General features: G+C 55.8%; 1 protein-coding gene across 4 annotated transcripts in view; it reads right to left on the minus strand.

The window, feature by feature from the left end:
- The window catches only part of CHCHD6 (coiled-coil-helix-coiled-coil-helix domain containing 6), a 104,238-nt gene that overhangs the window by 18,198 nt on the left and 63,967 nt on the right, over positions 1–22,073 (minus strand). For all 4 annotated transcript variants that reach the window (NM_001076402.2, XM_059879860.1, XM_024983021.2 and 1 more), the window contains 1 exon segment: positions 5,606–5,689. In NM_001076402.2, coding sequence (NP_001069870.1) covers positions 5,606–5,689 — 84 coding nt within the window.

The following is a 22,073-nucleotide window of genomic DNA, read 5'->3' on the forward strand; positions in this document are numbered from 1 at the left end:
CCCCCAAGAACCAGGACTCCGTTCCATTAATTCCCTCTGGTGTTTTCCTGTCATGATTATATTTTTTGCTATCTTTTATTATTTCCTTCCTTATACTTGCTTGGGGTTTATTTTGCTGTTCTTTTCCTAATTTTTTGAGATTTTGAAACTTTTCTAATTTATGGGTTTGCTGCTATACATTTCCCATTCAACTCTGCTTAGGCTGTAGCCCATATATTTTGATATGCTGGTTTCGAGTCTTTCAAATTTGCTATGGTTAGTATTATGGCCCACGATACAGACTATCTTGGTCTCAAAGGTGCTTGAAAACATTTGAATTCTGCTGTTGTTGGATTATATGCCATTTGGACCCTTTATATCCTGGCTGATTTTCCATCTGTTGCTGAGAGGAGGGTGTTAAGGACTCAGACTCCTGTTTGAGACTGCTTGCTTCTGCCCCGTCGGCTTCTGCTCCACCGAGGTGAAGCCGCCCTTCTCTGGTGCAGGCTCACCGAGGGCCGCGATGCCCTCCTGGTGGACGAACCCTGTCGTCAGGTAACGCCCCCCTTGCGTCTAGTGATTTTCTCTGCTCTGAAGCGCTGTATCTGATACTAATGGCTGCCCCATGGTTTTCCGGCTCAATGCTTATATATCTTGCCTCAGCCTTTTCCTTTTCGTCTGGCACTGTACTTGAGTCTCTCACAGACAGTGCAGCTCTGTGCGTGCATGTATACGTGTGTGAGAGAGGTCCTGCCAACCTCCACGTTCACTGCTTTATTTAGACCACTTACCTTTGGGATGACTACTGACAGCCAGAGCTTCAGTCTACCGTTTCATTACATATTTTCTGTTTGTTCTCTCTGTTCCTCCTGTTTCTCTCTTCTTTCTTCCTGTGGGTTAAACATCTGACTTATTAATAGTGTGTCTGAGTTACTGCTTAATCTGACTTTCTCAGCGGCTGCGCTGTGTAATATCATAACACACGTGTAATGTACAACCTGCTGCTATTAATGCTCAACCACCCAGGGTGAGGTCTGAAAGCCTTACTTCACTTACATTCCTTCGTCCCTGTCTACAGTCAGCTTGGATATGCAGACTGTATATGCATATATAGATATAGATATAGATGCATTTGTCTCACATCATAACTTGTTACCTTTTATAGCAATCAAGTATGATTTCAAAAATTGCTGTGACAAAAGATAATCTTGTATTTATCTGCATTTTTAATTTACTCTGTTCTTTCTTTCTTATTCATGTTCCCAAATTATTTCTTTTATCGTGTTCTCCGTTTCAAGAACTTACTTTGCCACTCTTTACAGGTAGGCTGGGCAGCCGCACCGTCTCCCAGCTCTCTGTGACCTGAGAATGGCATTTCCTGCTCGTTCCTGAAAGGTAGCTTGGGCGGGTGCAGCGCTCACGGTTGAGTTTTCTTTCAGGACTTGGTAACAGACCGCTCCCTTCTGGCCTCAGGGGAGACAGGGCTCCGTTACCCACCGCATCAGTGCCAGAACACCAGTCCTCCCTGCCTGCTTTCAAGGCCTGCCTCTAGTTTCCAGATCTCACGATTGTGAGGGCAGGCGTAGCTTCCCTCGGGTTTCCTCTGCAATCTGCTCAGCATCTGGAGACAGAGCCTTGACTGCACGTCTGCACCCGCCTGGGTCCTCTGAGACCCTGGGGCAGAAAGTGCTCCCCGCCGGCCGCTTGCTGGGGCTTCTCCGGCAGGGCAGGCCCCAGTGTTCCAGATGGGACGGCATCTCTGGCCTACAGGCAGCAGGGGCCCTGTTGCCCAGCGGCTCACGGATGGTCTGTGTGGGAGCAAGGACCCTCTCTCTGGTCCACAGGGCGAAGCGCTCCTCCTGGGTCAGTGCCCCTGGCTGCCCCATGGTCCTGCTGGGGCCGGATTCCCCGGTGCGCTGCTGACCCACGTGGGGTCTCACAGGAAGAAACGAGTCTCTGAGCCCCAGGGATGAAGAACACTTCTTGGGGCCACATGTTGGGGGCTACCCCCCAACCTCCAGTGTTGCTAGGGGCTCCCTCTTAACCTGGAGGAGCAGGAGCCCGCCTGGGTGGCCGTCTGCCATGAGCTTGGGCCTGAGACGTCGTCCCTGGGAGGGTGTGTGCGCACACAGGCCAGCCCGCTGCTGCTCCTCCTCTCAGTCCTCGGGGGCTCGCAACGTATCCAGGGCTCCCGGCTGCCCCTGGCGGGGAGCAGGGGAGGGGAACTTGGCCATCCCCCCCCGGGGGCTCCCTCTCTGCAGGCTGCTATCTGCCTGACAGACAGCTGGGTTCATTTATTTCTGCTTCTATTAATTTTTAATCCCATTTCTGTTGATGTAATTTTTTGAATAAGAAAAATAGCAACATGATTCAAATGTCAAACTACTTATAAAAAATATACTCAGGGACGTCCCTTACCCTCCCTGTCTTCCGAGCCCATTCCCACTCCTTGCTTGTAGGTAAAAATCTTGTTAGTTTCTGATTTATCCTTCTTGAGCTTCTTTTTGAAAACTGAGGCATTTCGAACATCACTGTCGTTTTTCTCATTTCAACAGAGGCACGATTTTGGCCTCAGAATCTCAGCCAGCAGTTAATCATTCACAGCCCAGCAACTTAAAATCTTCGTAATCTGCATGTTTCCCTTTCAAAACCCCTCAGATGCCTCTCAGATTCCATTTAAACCCACTCTCTGCTTTCTGCTCAACTCCTCCATCTGTTGAGTCACTTGCCTGCTTTCCCTCTTTAAATTCTACTGATGCAGGTTTTTTCTGACTTTCCTCACAGTTCTCATTCTTCCTTCCATGGTTAACACATCTGAGAGTCATCTAGAAGAAACGGCATTGCCTCAACTGGAGTCTGCTGTGAGAACTTCTATGTGAAGCGGGTGTGTCTTCCAGGAGGCCTCTCCTGGGGTAGGGTGGTCACAGGACAGGGTGGGAGCACCCTGGATAGCGCTACCCACCCGTGTGCTCAAGGTCACGTGCTCAAGGTCATGTGCTCACCGTGGGGGGGCGTGTTCAGGGCACCACTGATAGGACGGAAGACCTCCAAGGTGAGATTCCAGGGTCTGGAGGAGACCTGCCGCCTCACACAGTCCATGGTCCTGACAGTCCGGCTCACTACCCCCACCAGCCCCGAGCACCGGTTGCTGCGTCCCCATGGTTGAGCTCCAGGGCCCCTCCCAAGCCCCCCGACCAAGGCCTGCAACACGGCTTCTGGGTCCAGGGCTGGTGGGAACCTGACAGAAGGGGTGTCTCTAGGGTCGCAGGCAGCACCGTCCACCAGCTTCTCCAACAACCAACATGTGTCCCTGGCACCCACAGGGATGGAGCAGTGTTCAGGCGACGCCGCGAGCTGGGAACCAACAGCCAGGTGCCGCCATGTCGTGTTCACGTAACGGGCACCTGGCGTTCTCGTCGGAGGCCGACAGCACGTGCTCAACGCTTGCCAGGTGTGGCCCTCTGAACAGGAGGCGGGACGGCCTGTGCTGCTCCTGGGAGGACGGCAGGAAGCCAGGCCCACAGGGTCCACGGGGACAGTCCTCCCAGAGGCGGGACAGGCCGGAACTCCGTACATCCCAAAGCACCTCACGTATGATGTGAGATTCTCACTCGGGTGAATAAGCCAACCTCCCTCTGCTTGAGCTGAGAAGCCAGAACCCTGTGACTCTGAGACCTCCGAGACCCCTGCAGACACTCGGGTTTACTCAGAACGGCTCTGGGTAAGATGCCCCCTGGAGCCCCAGTGTCCCTGCAGACCACACAGCCCCAAGTGACCCTCGGACAGCACCGGCCCGCTGCCTGCTGTGGGAGCGGAGCCCGCCCGGCCCCACGTCCTGTCTGGAGGTAGGCCTGAGCTGCTGCTGACAGAGGTGGGGCAGCCTGCTCTCTGCAGGGACCTGCGCGGGGCCTGCCGTCCACAGACGGCCCTTCCCGCCCCCTCTCTGCTCTGGGTCCTGCAGGGCTGGTGCCGTGACGTGTAAGAACAGTGTCCTAACCTGGCACTCAGCAGGGCAAATCGACCACGTCGGGGCAGAAGCCAGGGCAAGGGCCGGGGGACGGAGCTGGGCCAGGAGAAGGGAGAGGGAAGAACACACCAGGCCCGAGCAGGTGATGTCCAGGGCTGGGCGAGGAGGCACAGGGCAGACAAGGCCGTGAGAACCGTGGACGGGGACAGGGGGCTGGCCACCAGGCCAGGAGACCATCAGGGCCAACGCCCCTCCTGTGGGTGACAGATGAGGACGCAGGAAGCAGAGGAGGAGTAGGTTCCACCACCAGGACACGCGGGGCTGGATGGGGCAAGGGGACCCAGAGGCCGGGAGAGGAACGAGCAGGGAGACCTGGGCCTTTCCCGAGGGGGCATGCTCACAGGAGACTGTCTGTGCGGGATGGGGGCCCTTCACACAGGGCTGCTGCAGCAGCCTCACACGCCTCCCACACTTGCCACCACGTGCCACACAGGCCGAGCCGTCCTGCAGAGTGACCGGTGAGGACACAGGGGTCACGAAGTCCGCTCCCCAGAACCAGGGCCGCGTTCCGCGGCTCCCCGGTTTCTCCTGCCCGACACCGCCGAGCACACAGCGGGTCAGACGGTGTCCTCAGGGCAAGAGCCTGACCTTCGTGCCGCCCACACCAGCTCCCAGCTACTGGGAGTCCAGGAGGACCAGCTGTGGTTCCAATGCCCCTAAACAGGTTTCCACCGTCAGTACCTGAGCTAAGAGGAGATGGAGGAAAAAGAGGAGCTTGACACAGCCAGTCCCTGAAGCCCTGTGCACAGAAGCTGAGGATGTCAAGGTCTGAGCCTTCAACAAACGAGGCCCAGTTTAAATAAAAACACAACAGCAATAGCCTCCGTTACAGAAACAGAGCTGTCCCCAGAAAAGGTGCCCGGCCCACACCAGCCCCTCCGCCTCCCCCAGCCCCAGCTCCTGCTGTGCGGAGGACTGGTGTCTACGCATCTCCACGGGTCTCCTGGACACTTTCAGTAACTGCCCACGACTGGGCAGGCACACCCCACTTAGAAGAAGGGCCCCTCAGCACAAGTAGGGAGTCTGGACGTGACCAAAGACATGGGGCAGGGGGACGGGATGCTGAGGACGCAGCAGAGGAGGGTGGCCCGCTGCCTGCACCCCTCGCACGCTGGCGTCCCCGACACCGAGGGTACCGGAGGGCAGCCATGGAGCAGGCAGCGCCCTCCTGCCCCACGGCCTGGCTCCACGGAACAGGCTGCAGTCAAGCCCACGAGACACCGCCAGCCTCGAAGCTGCAAACCGTGACGGAGCCTCCAGGATGCACGGGGACGGCAGGCAGGGGGCCTGGCCCTGGGCTCAGGCACAGGGAGAGCCACACGCTCACCGCCCCCTGCCCCCGCCACGCCCTCAGGCGTTCTCTGAGCCCCCAGACAGTGAGCAAGTCACAACTGGCTTTTCGAGGGTTGCTGCAGGCCTGGAAGGGGCGGGTGCTGTGTCTCCGCATCTCGTTCACTTCAGAGACCCACCCTCAGGAGAGCAGGGCAGGCCGCTGATCGCCGGCCCCAGGAGAATCAGCAACCACAGGAGGCTACTGGACCCAAGGCCTCCTCCCAGAGCAGACCGCGGGGGCGGGTTCCCTGGACCCGAGGGACCCACCTGCCTCTCCAGGCGCCCCAGCTGCTCCTTGTAGAAGGCGTCGCGGCATCTCAGCTCTTCCTCCTGGCTCTCCAGCTCCCTGGCCTGTGGGGAGAGCAGAACCCAGTCAGCTGTTGGCGACTTAGGAGCCGAAGCCCACACCGTGCCAGGCCACCACCTGCCATCCAGGGAGGACCCTGGGGCACCAACATGGGCAAGTATGTTCCCAGCACCGGCCAGGTGCCCACAGGCTCCACAGACAGGAGGGTGACCAGACCCCATGACAACGCAGAGACAGAGGGGCTTCAGCGCGACCCAAAGCTCAAAGCCACGGGGCGGTGTGGGTGGGCAGGAATCGTGTCTGGGCAGATGGGACCCCCGGGCTCACGGGATGGAAGCACTGCACACACATGCCACCAAATCACGCCCGACGTCCTCCTCCTGCTGAGCAAAACCCCTGCGTCTGGGGCCAGGGATCTGAAGGGAGCAGCATGGGAACCCAGCGTCCTAGGTCTGGGGGGGCAGCTGCCCTCAGCCTCCTGAGGGAGCAAAGAGAATGGCCGGTGCACACGCCGAGGGCCTCCCAGGGTCACGGCAGGCTGAGGCCACGCTACCCGGCCAGCCCCTCCTCTCCCTCACCCAGGCGGGGGGCCCTCAACAGCCCCCAACCCCCGGCAGGCCTTGGCACAGGGACGCCACATTGGGCGGGGCAGGCACTTGCGTCCTGCTCCTCGCGGGGAGGCTGTGTCCCCAGTTCCCTTGGGCCCTCCCGGGTCAGGGACTCCAGCCCACCTCTGCCTGAGAACAGCGAGGGCTGGCCTGGCGCAGGGGCTGCAGAAAGAGCAGACGACGGCACCCGGACCAGCGGCCACACAGGGACCCGGGCTTGGGGGACACACGACAGAGTCCACAGCGGGCTCGCGGCGGCCCCAGGTCAGAGAGGAATGTGGACAGTGCTATGTGACAAGCAGGCCTGAGAAGCAGCCAGGCCGGGGAGGGGCGGGGTCCCCCGGGAAGGGGTGGGGGTGTGCGGAAGGTGCTGGCCTCATGAGGCTCAGATCCCAGCAGACAGAAAACAGACAGCTGCAGTGGCCAGGGGCTCGCAGGGGAGTGGCCATCTTCTCCCTAAGGACGCTTCCCAACCGTCTTTTGGGCAAAGCACTGAATAAAACACGCTCTGCCCAACATGGAAGTAAAACGTCCCCACTGTGCAGGCCTGCTCACAGGCCGTGATCCGGAAGGGGCAGGGAAGGGCGGGGACAGCGCGTGATGAGGTCGGGGGGCAGGGGAGGGCGCTGAGCACGCCTCTCTGCTCCAAACACGCGGAGGGGACAACCACGGGGCCAGGCCGAGCGCACAGCCAAGACACGAACACCCGACAGCAGACGGGCAGGCAGGCTGGGGAGGCTGAAGCCACAGCCCTGGGCAGGGCTGGGCGGAGGCCAGCTTCAGCCCCAGAGCCCAGGGCTCCTCCGGAACAAGCAGCTGCGGTGCAAATCCTGAGGATCCTACGTCAGGCCATGGTTCTCAGTCTGCTTGAACTTGCCTTCAGCCCAGACGCCCAGGCTCCAGGCCCTGGAACCCCAGGCCATGGCTGGGCAGTGCGGGACGGGCCTGTACCGGGGCAGGTGTAGGCCACCACGAACATGCTCAGCAATGAGACGAGGAAACAGAGAAACAAAGAAAGGCCACAATCAAACCTTCGGCTCAAATAAGCCTGCAAACCAAACTCCAAACGTGCAAGGAAGTGTAAGCTCAGAAAGGCTGTCAGCAAACCAGGAGGCACTGCAGATTCACGTGATGGGACACTGTGATACGGGACTTCTAAAAACTTTTTATTATGTAAAAATGTGTTCACTTCAGTTCAGTTCAGTCACTTAGTCGTGTCCAACTCTTTGCAACCCCATGAATCGCAGCACGCCAGGCCTCCCTGTCCATCACCAACTCCCAGAGTTCACTCAAATTCACGTCCATCGAGTCAGTGATGCCATCCAGCCATCTCATCCTCTGTCGTCCCCTTCTCCTCTTGCCCCCAATCCCTCCCAGCATCAGAGTCTTTTCCAGTGAGTCAACTCTTTGCAAGGGAACATTTCATGCAAACATGGGCTCAATAAAGGACAGAAATGGTATGGACCTAACAGAAGCAGAAGATATTAAGAAGAGGTGGCAAGAATACACAGAAGAACTGTACAAAAAAGATCTTCAAGACCCAGATAATCACAATGGTGTGATAACTCACCTAGAGCCAGACATCCTGGAATGTGAAGTCAAGTGGGCCTTAGAAAGCATCACTACGAACAAAGCTAGTGGAGGTGATGGAATTCCAGTTGAGCTATTCCAAATCCTGAAAGATGATGCTGTAAAAGTGCTGCACTCAATATGCCAGCAAATTTGGAAAACTCAGCAGTGGCCACAGGACTGGAAAAGGTCAGTTTTCACTCCAATCCCAAAGAAAGGCAACGCCAAAGAATGCTCAAACTACCGCACAACTGCACTCATCTCACATGCTAGTAAAATAATGCTCAAAAATGTGTTACTGTATTAAAATAATATTAAATAAACCCAGATATCACAATAATATTAAAATATATTGAATACTATAAGTGTATAATACTTTTAAAAGCCAGTCGTCACTGAGCATCGGATGGTAAACGAGGGGAGATCCTGCTCTGTCTCTGGCACCCACCCTCTGTTCCCCAGGCCCCTACAGCAGGCCACCCCACATGCACACACTTCAGTATTTCTCTAACAAATAAGGACTTCTATTTTTCTAAACAGAACCAGCAGCACTGCATACCAAGAAAAAAAACAAACAAAAAAATGGATTACTTAACATTATCAAATATTCACCCAGTGTTCAAATTTCCAGTTGATAAAAGAATTTAAACATGTAAGTTTAAGCTGCTTAAAAAGGTAAATGAACTTCTCATAAAAAAGAATAAATTATGAAACAGGCAAGTCCCCACGCACACAAATATTATAAATTAAAATTCCTTCAAAACAAGGAGTCCAATGCCCAAGACAAGCCCCAAGCTGAAGGCAGTAGAGGAAACGGGGGCTCAGCACAGAGACGAGGGCCCCAGGATGCCGTGACAGGGGCGCTGGAGAGCGCAGAGCTGACCCCAGGGCCCCGTGTCTGCTCAGGATGTGGGTGCTGGGGGGCAGCAGAGGAGGAGGGGACGGGGGGATCTAAGGAAATAGGGGGGCAGGCGTGGTGGCTGGAGGAGAGGAGGGCAGGAGAGGGCAGAAGAGAAGAGCTCACACAAGGTTGCAGGAATCAGGCATTGCGGCCTCTGAGAGGGTCCTCAGGGTCCCGAGGCCCTTCGCTCAGCCTTGGCGTGACCCCCAAACCCTGACACGTAGCGGCGGCCGGACGAGAGGCAGCAGGCTCCAGGGAGGCCGAGGTCGTGGTCCCGGTCCAGAGCCCTCAACTCACCCACAGACTCGGAGCCCACCCACCTGGGGTCACCCACCTGGGGTCATGAGCTGCCTTCTGGGGACAGCCCCACAGTGCGGAGCTGAGAAGCCTCAGCCCAGCAGCCTGGTGGGCTCAGAACAGGACTGTGGCCGTGAGAGGCCAGGGCAGGGGCCGAGTTGTGACCAGTGCAGCCCCATGGCCACTGCGCAGTCACACGTGGTCACTGCTTAAAACCACTCAATGTGTGACTTGTTATCTGTCAATAATTAATATAAAACGCAAACCAAATAATCTTACCCTTAACAAAAAAAATTCCACTTTGGATAAAAGAAAAGAAAAAGGAAACCCTACTATACGCCACGTATCAGAGAGCCAGCCCCACACCGAGGCTCTCCCGGAACAAGAGGAAACCCTTCACTGGTATAAACGCGTCGTGCAGGGCCCGCTGTTGTGATTTGTTTACGCAGAAGGCTCAGCATTCAGTCAAAAATTTAAACACACAAACAACACAATAAAGATGTACCGCAAGAGGAAACACTCAGCAAAGCCAGCTGCAACAATGGTCCGGATGCTGAAGTTAACACAGAGGAACTTTAAAATAACCATGATTAACACGCCAGAGAATCCAGCAGGAAAGGGTGGGCACCACAGGGGAAGCGGTGGAGACGTCCCACGGGGAGGCGGGCGCCCGCCTCACCCTCTTGCCGAGGCCACTGGCCTCTGCTGGCCTCAAGACCCTGTCTCTGACCGCGGCCTCTGACCGTCTGGCATGACGTGCCTGAGTGTGCATGCCCTGAGGTCTCCCCAAGCACCGCCCGACCCGGCGTGTGGCCTCCAGCTTCTCAGGAAAATGTCAGCAACTTTTCAAAGCCTTCTATGTCCCTCCTTTCTCTAGCTTTTCTTCCCGAGCGTTTGGGTTACCCTACTGTTTGCACCGAACTGTCCCCCACCTGTGAGGCAGCCACTGTGTTCAATAGCAGGCTCTGAAGGTTCACAGCAAATGCCCCCGGGGGGAAGGCCGCTTCCACTGGGCAACCTGAGTAACGGCCAACAAGGCTGGCCTTGTGAGTGGGGTCCTCCAGGAAACCCCAGGCAGGAAAAAGGGTGCTGCCCTCGGGGATGGGGCTCTGAAGGACTCCAGTCCTTTCCCGGCCCCTTTTGGGCTTCCCTAGTGGCTCACATAGTAGAGAACTTGCCTGCAATGCAGGAGACCTGGGTTCAATCCCTGCGTCAGATAGATCCCCCAGAGAAGGGAATGGCTACCCACTCCAGAATTCCTGCCTGGAGAATCCCATGGACAGAGCAGTCTGGCGGGCTAGAGTCCACGCGGTCAGAAAGACTCGGACACGACGGAGGGCCTCACACACACACAGCCCTCTTCTGCCCAGGCTGCTGGGTTTCACCATGAATGTGTGTGCTGGTTTTCAAGGTCCCTGCTTAGGTGGGGATAGAAGGATGGGAATAGCACATTTTGAAATGCCACAAGCCTTGCTGTCCTTACTGCAACTCACCATTTTTTCCTGAACGAACGCTTCTGGATGGCTACAAGCCTTTGGTCAATTTTCAGTTCTGAAAAAAATAGGCTCTGAGCATCTTCATTGCTTTTACGGAAGAGAGGGTCTTCAGAGGCCCCTCCTCCACCATCACTGACACCACCCAAACTATAGAACAACCACAGGGAAATGCGAGAGATCGTGGTTCACTAGCAGACTGTGGACAGAGCAAAGAACCATGAACATGGAGATAAGTCATTAGAAATTATTCAGACTGAAACACAAACAGACAAAGCATGAAAAACAGAATGAAGCGGGGCCCCTGAGGTCTTCAGGACAGTATCACGCGGCAGAGCACATGTTTGCCGAAGTCCCAGGAGGGGAAGAGAAAGACGGTCAAAAATGAAGATAAGGGCCAAGAATTTCCCCAAATTAATTAAATGCCACATATAGATCTGAGAAGCTCAGAAGAATCCAGGCAGGGCGCTTCTGTGAAGTTCTTAAATAATTCCTGAAGTAACTCAACATTTTTTGAGCATAGATTGTCACAGTCTTTTTTAAAAAAGTAATTTTGAGGATAACTACTAAAAATGTAACCAAAAAAGGCACAAATAAAAAGTCAGTAGAGAAGATAAAACGAAATTCTAAAATATACTGACTCATCTCCACCATCTCCCTCAAAAAGTCTACAAGAAAGTAGCAACCGAGGAACAAAGGGCAGATGAGACAAACAAGGCTAGTACCAAACGGAGGATTTTAAAGGCACTCACACCACGGATCACACTAAACACACTTACCCGTTAGCTTGCTACTGCTATTGCAAGAACTTACCAAAAATTCAGTCGCTTAAAACAATACAGATTGACTCTCGTACAGTGCTGGAGGGCAGAGGTTCGGGGGTCTCACTCGGCTGAAACTGTGGCGTCAGCAGGGCTGCTTCCTCTTGGCAGCGCCGAGAGGACTGCTCCTCACCTTCCCCGATGCCCAGCGGTCGCCTCCGCCGAGAGGACTGCTCCTCACCTTCCCCGGCGCCCAGCGGTCGCCTCCGCCGAGAGGACTGCTCCTCACCTTCCCCGGCGCCCAGCGGTCGCCTCCGCCGAGAGGACTGCTCCTCACCTTCCCCGGCGCCCAGCGGTCGCCTCCGCCGAGAGGACTGCTCCTCACCTTCCCCGGTGCCCAGCGGTCGCCTCTGCTTCTTGCTCCTGGTCTCATGGTGCCCAGACCTCTGAGATATCAGCACGCCTCCTCCTCTGCCTCTCCTGTTCCCTCTTTCCTGATGAGGACACTGGGCTCCCCGGGGTAATACAGGGTCCTCTCCCCGTCACATACTCTTAAGTCAGTCACATCGCAGAGCCCATTCACCAGGCGAGAGGCCATCATCACAGGCCTGGGGGTCAGGGCACAGACATCTGTGCGGGTCACTATGCTGCTCACCACACACCCCCACGCAAAGGCGGAACTCCAGCTAGACGTTATTCATAAAAATGATGCAAAAAGGTTTTTAGAAATGGGAAAAGGATACAGAGGGCAGACTAAGTATAAGGAAGTTGGTGAAGCTCTATTAATATCAGATAAAGGAGAATTCAATACAAAAGACATTACCAGACATAATATAAAGAAGGCAAGTTCACAGTAATAAAAGAGACAGTTAGTCAAGAAGAGATAACAATTATAAATGTGTACACACCTAATAGTTTTTTCCAGTAGTCACGTATGGATGTGAGAGTTGGACCATAAAGAAGGCTGAGCACCGAAGGATGGAGAAGACTCTTGAGAGTCCCTTGGACTGCAAGGAGATCAAACCAGTCAATCCTAAAGGTAATCAATCCTGAATATTCATTGGAAGGACTGATGCTGAAGCTGAAAATCTAATACTTTGGAGTCAGAAGAACTGACTCCTTGGAAAAGACCCTGATGCTGGGAAAGATTGAAGGCAGCAGGAGAAAGGGATGACAGAGGATGAGATGGTTGGATGGCATCACCGACTCGATGGACATGAGTGTGAGCAGACTCCAGGAGTTGGTGATGGACAGGGAGGCCTGACGTGCTGTAGTCCATGCGGTCGCAAAGAGTCAGACACGACTGAGCCACTGAACAGCAACAATGCACCTAATAACAGAAACCCCAAACACATAAAACAGATCTGACAGACCAAAGAACATGGACAAACCCACAGTCACAGTCAGAGACCAGCGTCTCTGAAAACACTGACAGAACTGAACCAGGAGCTGCAGGGCAGACAGGCTCCACGGCGGCAGAGTGAGAGGAGAACCAGCCCAGGAATCGCAGGCTGGCTCCCCCGTGCGACCCCGCATCTGACCCACTGCCCCGCGCCCCCCGCCCCCACTGCCTCTCAGCAGCACCCAGACATGGGGCAGAAGGTACAACTTCAGTTACAACAGAAACAGGGATCAGAGGTAACTCCTCAGCGACAAGGCTGAGGCAGCAAAAAGCTATAAAAAATATAAAAAGTCAACAGACAGCAACTCAAGTGCTTCTTCAATTCATCCAATCATCTGGTGAGGAGGGAGCAAGTAAACCCATTTAACAGACAACCAAACCGAGGCACAAAGTGATTAAGTCCCCCAGAGCCACGCAGTGAGGACGCGCAGAGATGAGATGCCGCCGTCACGGACTCTCCCCTGGCCCCCAGGACCACACCAGGGAAAGAAGCCTCCCAGGCAACAGGCTGCAGGCTTGGCCTGGGGAGCAGGAAGGTGGGGGGAGGCCAGATGTGCTGACCGGAGCAAGCCCAGAGCTCTGAGCAGGAACCTGATACGATCTGACTGATTCATGCTTTAAACCCAGCTCATAGAAGCCGACCTGGAAGGCTGCTGCCCAGGAGGACGGCCTGACCCCGTCTCATCGGGCGCACAGCATCTGCAGCGGCTGTGAGAGCTGCCTCTGCACAAGGGCAGCCCGGAGCCTCACAGAGGAAACCCTGCAGGCTTCAGCTGCGCACATCTCACGAAGAAGTGTGGGAGAACAACCCCGCCCACTCGCCCAGGGGCAGCAGCAGGGCAGCACTGGAGAGACGGGGCGGGAGGGGGCCACCCGCTGCTCCTCAGGCTGCAGCGCCCAGAGCTCAGAGACCGGCTCACATAGCCTTTGCCTGGGCCGGGGCCCTCGTATGGAACCAGGCCGTGGACCGAGGACACAGGCCGCCGGGCAGAGCTGGCCGCTGGGCGAGGGGCCCACCCCTCTGCCCAGCCCTGTGGAGGCTCCCCGAGCACCCACCTGCTGGACGTGAGCCAACAGGTCCTCAGAGGAAAGAGGCGGGGACGAAGCCCCGGACATACTGGATGGGCAGCAGGGCCCTGGTCACACCCCAAGCCTGTGCCTGTCCCGAGGCCCTGGAGAGACACGGGCTCTGGGCAGCGCCGTCCCCACACCGTTGGCCCCATGATGGGCGCGACCACAGAGTGTGGGAACTTGGAGGAGCAACCCCGGCGCTGGCGGCCCCCTGCTGCTCCGCAGGGCCCCAGTCAGCCACAACAGGCCAGGTCTTGGTCACTCAAGGCTGCCGCTGCTTGGAGCTGCCCAGAGCAAACACACTGACACCTGTCTCAAGCGGTGCAGACCTTCCACCCACAGGAGGGATCACCAACCCGGACCGACAGGAGGCGCGCTGTCCCAACGGGGGCAGATCCAGCCACAGCACCTGCAGCGTGCACCCCCACCCCCACGGGAGCTCCCTGCTCCCTCCCAGCCCTATGCACGGGCTGTCACCCTGCTGAGAGCCGACTCTGTGTGGGCGTGTGCACACGTGTGTGTGTGAGTTGTGGACACTGCCGCCTCCCCTCACTCCCCGGCCCCCCACACAGGGACTACCCTGGGCCCCAGGGAGCACTCCTGAGGGCGGAGTCTTCGAGCTGCTCCACCCACAGGGATGACCCGGAAGCCAGAGGTCCAGCACGCAGACCAGCTGGCCGGGCCTGCCCCGTGTGGCCCGTCCTCTTCTCCCTGGCCTGCAGCAGTTGGGGTCACCTGGTCCCACACCAGACCCCCGCCAGGTCAGGCCACCAGTGCGGGTCACTTGCGTCCTGTTCCTGGGGACCCAGGAAGCAGAGGGAACTGACCAGCGCCCCGCTGGGGACGGGGCACCTCCAGGAGCCCAAGGTCTGCGGTCATCCTGCCCACCTGCCCCTCAGAGGGGTGGCAGGGGGAGGCCTGACGCAAAAGGGGTGGGCGGGGCCTCAGCGATGGGATGGGGGGCATTTTAGGCAGGGACACGGACACTCAGGAACGCCCCCCTGAAGGCCCGTCTCTGTTGGAGCTGGAAGCTGGCGGCAAAGAGGAGGAAGAGCCCGTGGCCAAAGTCCAGCTCACCCGAGAGGCAAGGAGGCGGGCCCGGGGCGTGGCCCTGATGGACCTCTCTGAGCAGAGGCTGCAGGTGGGGAGGACGCGTCTCCCGGGGGGCTGCGAGGGACAGCGAGCGTCCGGCGTGGCCTCCAGGTGGGTGGGGCAGAGGGTCCTGGGAGGGTCGGAGGTAGAGGCTCAGCTCACAGGGAAGTAATCACGGGGCCTGGCTGAAGCTGTCCACAGGCCTTTCTGGGCAGGACTCCAGGAGCGGGCAGAGGGCCCTGCCAGCCCCACCCGCTACGAGAGCCCCCGGCATCCAGGACACAGGGCACCCACAGCCCACGTGCTGGAACTACTCCTCGGGGAGCGGCCACCCTGACAAGCTGTGCACGAGACGGAAGAGACCCCTCAGAAGGGCCCAGGTCGGGAGCAGAAACTCTGCCAGGCAACAAGAACAGAGGCTGCTCCACACGAATGACCCTTGGGAATCTCGCCTTAAAGCCATCAGGTGTGATTCAGCACATTAATGGAATAAAGGGGAAAAACATACGGGCATGAACAGATTCAGAAAAGCAACTCCAGACACACTCATGGAGGAACTGCAACTCAGCCGAGAAACGTGACAGAGCGCGCCCAGAAAACCTGCCCTCACACCAGACTCGATGGTGAGACGCTGGGCATCCGTCCATGCCCACAGCCAAGAGAATGCTATCCAGACAATGACGACAACCATTTTTATTCTCAATTGTACTGGAGGTCCAGCCAGTACAACAAGGCAAGAAAGTAAATGAAAATTTTTAAAATTCCCATCCTGGAACTTGAAAGGAAAAAGTAAAACTACCATGACACTCAGATGACATGACTATATGCAGGAAAACCTAAGGAAACTACACTACAGCAGAGAAACTAACAATAATACAGTAATAAGTGAGTTTATCAAAGCCACAGGGTGCAAGGCCAATACACAAGAATTAATCGTATTTCTATATGTTAGTGATACATTTAAAAAATAAACGAAATGAAAAGCAATACCATTTTCATTAGCATCCAAAAATATAAAATACCCAGTAATTTTTTAATATAAATCTAACAAAAAAGATCTGATATTACTGCACAGAAATCTATGACACGTTTCTGAGGAGGCCTAGACACAGAGACAAGGTGAGAGAGACAGGAAGAGAGGGGAGAGAGACTGAAGACTCGAGAATGTTCTGACTGCAGCCCTCTCCAGATTAATCCACAGAGGTTAACCTGACAAACCGATTCTAACATTGATACAGAAATGCATGGAACCTAGAAAAGCCAAGTAGCCTTGGAAACAACAAAGCTGGAAGACTAATACACAAGATGAGCAGACCTACCATACAGCTACAACAATAAGGAGCCCTACTGACCCAAGAAAAGAAAGTGACTGAACTGAACAGAGTCCAGAAACAGCCGTGGCACAGCCAACTGCGGAACGACAGAGGTCCTCCCACAATCCAAGAGGGAAGAACAAGCTTTCGAATAAAGGTATATCCCTACCTGCACCTTTTACAAACTTTAGTTCACGCTAGATTAGAGACCTAATGAGAAAGATGTTTAAAAGTTGAAACGCAGCATCAGTAGAATCCCTATCAAAATCCAAGCTGCCTTTTTTTTTCTGTAGAAACATAAAAATATGCCCTAAAATTCACATAGAATCTCAAGGAATCCCAAAAAGTCAAAACAGAAAGGAAAAAGTCAGAGGATTCACATCTCTTGACTTCAGAACTCTGCACAAGCTCAATGGTGAGACTGTGGTGGTGACATGAAGGCATAGAAACCAGCCGGAGGGGTTCAGAGCCCAGAAATAAAGGTTTATCTGTAGAGTCAGCTGATTTCAACAAGGGTGCCAAGCTCACATGATACAGCAGTAACAGTCCTTCAGCGGGGCAGGATGATGCCAACACAGTAGGGCATCCACGAGCAAAAGGAGGGAGCTGGACTCCTACCTCACACCACACAGAAAAACCTAAAACGGACCAAAGACCTACATTTAAGAGTTAAAACTTTAACACTCTTAGAAGAAAATATAAGGGTACATCTTCATGTCTTTTAATTTGGCAACAGATCCTCAGATATGACACCAAAACCACAAACAATCAAAGGAAAAAGCAGGTCGGTTGAGCTTCATCAGAATTTAAAACCTTTTAGTTTCTAAGGACATCACCAAGAAAGTGAAAAGATAGGCACAGAATGTGTGGAAACATCTGCAAATTATTATTTCATAAGGGACTTGTATCAAAACACAGAAAGAACTCTTACAACTCAAACATAAAAAGGGCAAACAGTCTGAATAAACTCTTCTTCAAAGTGAAAGTGAAGTGGCTCAGTCATGTCCCACTGTTTGTGACCCCATGGACTGTAGCCTACAGGCTCCTCCGTCCACGGGATTTTCCAGGCAAGAGTACTGGAGTGGGTGCCATTTCCTTCCAAGAACATATACAAATGGTCAATAAGCACATGACATACAAAGAGCTGCCACTCACACCCCCCGGAACAGCTACAGTCAAGAGTTCAGACGCTAACAAGGGTCTGACAGACCAGGGTACAGCAACGCCACACCCACACGCTGGGGAGGAGCTGAAACAGGGAGCCTCTTTGGGGAACAGTATGGTAGAGCCCCAAGAGGAGAAAGGTAAGAGTCACCAAAGACGTGTGTCCAACAAGAACCCATTTATGGATATTTTTATAAGCATTATCCAGGATAACCAGACTATGGAAAGAATCCAAATATCACCAGCTGGTGAGCAGAGAAGTACACAGTGGTCCATCCACGCAGTGCAGCGCTGCTCGGCCACAGAGAGGAATGAAACGCAGTACACGCTGCAACATAGGTGGGCCTGAGCATGTTACGCCCGGTTAAGCAGCCAGACATAAGGCCACATACCGCATGACTATTTACACGACATGCCCAGAACAGGGAAGTCCACAGAGACAGAAAGTAGACCAGTGGTTTCTAGGGATTGGGGTTGGGGGAATAGGGCATTATTGCTAACGGTAATGGTTTGGGGGGATGGTGTGAAATGTTCTAGAATCAGTGATGATTACTCCAAAATTCTATGAATACTGTTTGCTAAGAACAATAACCTGCATGCCTTAAAAGGGTGAATTTTATGTGAATTATACCTACAATAAGCTGGCATTTTTTAAGTGCTTCTAGAAGAAAACAAAAAATGAAAAATATCTTCATGACCCAATATAAGCAAGATGCTCTAGACAGAAAACCAAAATAAATAAATGCAGAAGAAAAATCTGACAAATGGGACTTAACAAAAGAGATTACTCTGAGAGTAAAGAGGCAGGCCCCAGACTGTGAGAGGAGAGGCACGTTATGTACCTTCAACAAAGGCTGGATTCAAAAGGTATAAAGAACGCCTACAAACTGATAGAAAAAGACAACCCAATTTTTTTCTAAATAGGTAAAAGATTTGAACTGACATTTCACAGAAGAGGCTATTTAAATGGCCAATAAACATTTGAAAAGGTACTCAACCTCCATAAGCATCAGTAAATGCAGACTACAACTGCGCTTCGCCGCCAGGAGAGCCCCAGCGACAGCATCTGACATAAGGGACGGGGAGAGCTGGCTCACTGCGGTCAGCAGCTGGTCTGCTCCTGCCCTCACTCCCAGGTTAGCGTTCTGTGTCCGAACCGTGTGCATACGTGCTTTCCAGAATAAAACATCTGACTTTAAAAAAAAAGAAAGGGGGCTAAGGACCGGTGCCCAGGACCTCACACGCTACTGGAGGGACTGGAAATCCATGCAAGCCCTTCAAAGCACTGGGTGGCAGTCCCACTGTGGGTGAAGCACCAGAAACCAGCACTCACAGCCACAAAGCACAGGTGTGGAAACACATCCCTACGTCACCCTTCCGGGACCCACAATGGAAACACCTGTGTCCACACGCAGCCGGCAGTGGCCCCTGTAGACAAGGGGACAGCGCCCGCAGCACAACAGGGGAGAGCACGAGAGCACAGTGCGCTGCAGGAGAGGCCCCAGGGCGGGAGGCGGCCCGTGTCCTCTGCGGGGACCGCTGACCAGGCGGGGGCCCTCGTGATGCACAGCTGACCCAGGTCTTCAGCCAGGCGTGCTCACACCTGGGGAGAGCCCTGTGCCGACCGGATCCCCACGCCCCTTTCTATGCTGCAGTAAAACATACACTTACGTGAATACAGTACACATATATTTAAAGCCCTCGGCCAGATAAGAAGGTGGCCAGCTCATTAGAATAAGAGCCTCCGGCAGAGGGCTGGCAGCTCCCTGGAGAAGGGGTCCTGGTGGAAACAGGACCGTGGGGTCTCCTGGGCGCCTGCCACCCCAACAACACAGCTGGGGAGGGACAGGGCCGCGACTGGAACCCAGGCCGGCCTCCAAGCTGGCTCCTTCCCCTGAGCCACATGGCCTGCTGTGACGGAGGAAGCCCAGGAGCTGACCAGGCAGGCGCCTCCCGCTGGCTGGACCCACGGCCCCCGCTCAATGGGGAGCCCATCCAGAGTCAGAGTTGGAGCCAGGCCCGCAGCCCCAGGAACATGGCCACACTCTGGGCCTGAGCTGCGATGCGGAGCTCCCCGCGTGGGGCGCTGGGCTGCTGGGGCCACGGGCACACACCCACAGGCAGGCGCTCTCACACACACATGGACACCCCTGTGATGCAGACACCCTAGAGGCCTCGGTCAGGGGCGGCCATCGTGATCTCAGCCGCTTGGCAGCAAGGGCTGAGGAGCAGACTGGACGGCACAGTCAGCGCTGCTGCCTGCAACCACGGGGCAGGTGACCGTCACAGCCCCGCCCACGCGGCCTCATCACGGGAAGGGCCTGTGGCACGCTGCTCCAGCCCTGCCGCCCACTGAAGCTGGAACCGCCCCACACAGCGTGGAGCCTGGGGGACAGGAGAGCCACACACCGCCCGCAGATGAGGGGTCAGGAGTCCAGAACCTGGAACCCAGCTGGTCTGCAGGCGCTCTGGGAACAGCCTGCAGTCCCACTCCCGTTATGATGTGCTGAGGGACTCAGAGGACAGGCCGGCCCTGCAGGAAGGGCAGAGCCAGCGGAAACAGACACAGGGACAGACGCCGGAGCTGCCTGGACCACACCAGCAGCTGCAGGCCGACCTGTCAGACCCAACCTTAAACCCCATCTGTGCACCTGCCCCACCTCCCCAGAGGCCCCGGAGCAGACACAGCCCTGCGGCCGGCAGCGCAGTCTGCGCTCAGAGGCCTCCCCAGGCCCATGGGTGATGCCAGGCCATCCTGGAGAGTGGGCTTAGACCCGGGGAGGTGGGGTACAGGCCAGGCTGCATCTGTGCCCCCCCCCGCCAGCCCCCCGCCCCAGCCAGTGGGGCTCCAGGCCGCGGCCAGGGCTCAGGCAGCCACAGCCAAGCTGTCACGTGGGCAGAGGAGAGGCCGTCCTCCTAACCGCCGAGGTGTGAAGGCCACCAGGTTGCCATGGTGACTGGTCTCCGAGCTCACCGGGCCCGCACAGACATGCTACCGCTTCACGTGCCTCCATTTATTTCCTCTTAGAAACACGCGGGGTAGAGGCGCAGCCAGCACAGCTAACAAATGTGTTGAAAGTCAGGCCGCGGTGTCGAGGGCAGTGGACACTCTGCGAGACCAGTGGGTCTCTGGGGACATGCTCCCTCGGCAGAGCCCAGAGCAGGAGGGGGGCTGGCGTCAAGCCCCAGGGCACCCATCCACAGAGCAGGAGGGCAGCTCATTCCCGATCTCCGGGACAGAGGGCCTCGCGATGCATGTGAGCAAAGGGGAGAGGGTCCCTGCACCAGGCCACCCAGGGCCGCACACGGGAACCTCACCCTCGGCCGCCGCCCCCCACAGGTCCGGCCACCCGACCCTGTGCCAGGCCCCCAGGCTGTCTGCGGGCGGGGAGGCAAACATGCCAGGGACGGGCCTGAGCCTGCTGAGCAGCCGTGGCTTGGCCCAGCCTCCTGGCGGCGCTGACCCAGGCCAGCAGGGAAGAGGTGCAGACACTGGGGCCCATGGAACCCTGGCCTGGGGAGTAGCCTTGCCTCACCCACAGGGGCACAGACATGAGACTGCAGACCGCTGACAGGATGGAGGCCTGGGCCCTCTTTGGTAACTCTCAGTGCCCTGGACATGGCATTCCGACAGCTGCCAGGAAAGCTTTTCATTAAAAAAAAAAAAAAAAGAACTGAGGAAAATCTATCTGGCAAACCCCCAAGGTAGCAGACTGCAAAGAGAAAACACCAAGACTGCTTCCCACGGGCCCTGCACCCCTGGCTTTTGCTCACGAGTCCGGCTGGTGAGGGGGCTCGTAGGCCATGAGCCGGCAAGCCAAGGCCAGTTGCCCCCAATCTGCCGCTCCAGAGCCATGGCCCCAGGGGCCTCCCGCCTGTGGGCCACTCACCGCTTAGGGAACCAAGCCCCTCCACCTGCCAGACAGGGTGATGCCAACCAGAGAAGCCCACCTCTGCTGGAAAAGCACAGGCCTCGCCCTAACCAAGCCAGAACTAAGACCCCACACCCTGCACCCCCACCCCCTGGTCTGCCGGGACGTGCCGTTCTCGTCCACCTCTGTGCTCAACCGCTCTGGAAAAATCTGACGAGATGAGCAACTCTGAGGTGCCCGGTACTTGAATAAGCCAGAGGGAAATTCTCCAGCTCCTGAAATATAAGCTGAAAAGAACAGGAGAAAAGACAGAGACTGGCTGAGTCCGAAATAACACATCATCCAGCGCATCACACAGGCCTTCCTGCCTCAGGCCTCAGTCCCGTGAGACGGGGCGGGCCTCGGACGCCGCATGCCCGGGCTCCCGCCGCCGAGGTCCTCCTGGGCCACAGACTCCCGTGCATGGCCCACGAGACCGCGCTCCAGGGCGGCAGGACGCACGGCCAAGGCCACTGTGGGGGCCAGCCCTCAGCCCCCAGGATGGACACACCTCTACGGAGGTAAACGAGACTGGAGTACCTCCAGCTGGAAAACCGTAAGACCAGAGGACCCAACAAATCAGCTGACATGTCTCTCCTGACGCATCTGTTGTCTACATTTTAACCCAATGTGACAAACACTGATGTCTAACTCACCAAGCACCGCAATAGAGACTAGGTTTACCAAGGTGAACAGGACACCCCCTCTTCCAGGACATTACAGTCAGGAAACCAACGGGGAGTACAACCAGCTTAAAGCAAGTCTGCTGTGGAAAGTACAAAAGCAGGAAGGATTACAATCCGTCAGATCTCAGTGGTGACACCAGAAGGTGGAGAAGTGGTTACG

The sequence above is a fragment of the Bos taurus genome, chromosome 22 (genome assembly GCF_002263795.3).
Source record: "Bos taurus isolate L1 Dominette 01449 registration number 42190680 breed Hereford chromosome 22, ARS-UCD2.0, whole genome shotgun sequence".
In the NCBI taxonomy this organism is placed as follows: domain Eukaryota; kingdom Metazoa; phylum Chordata; class Mammalia; order Artiodactyla; family Bovidae; genus Bos; species Bos taurus.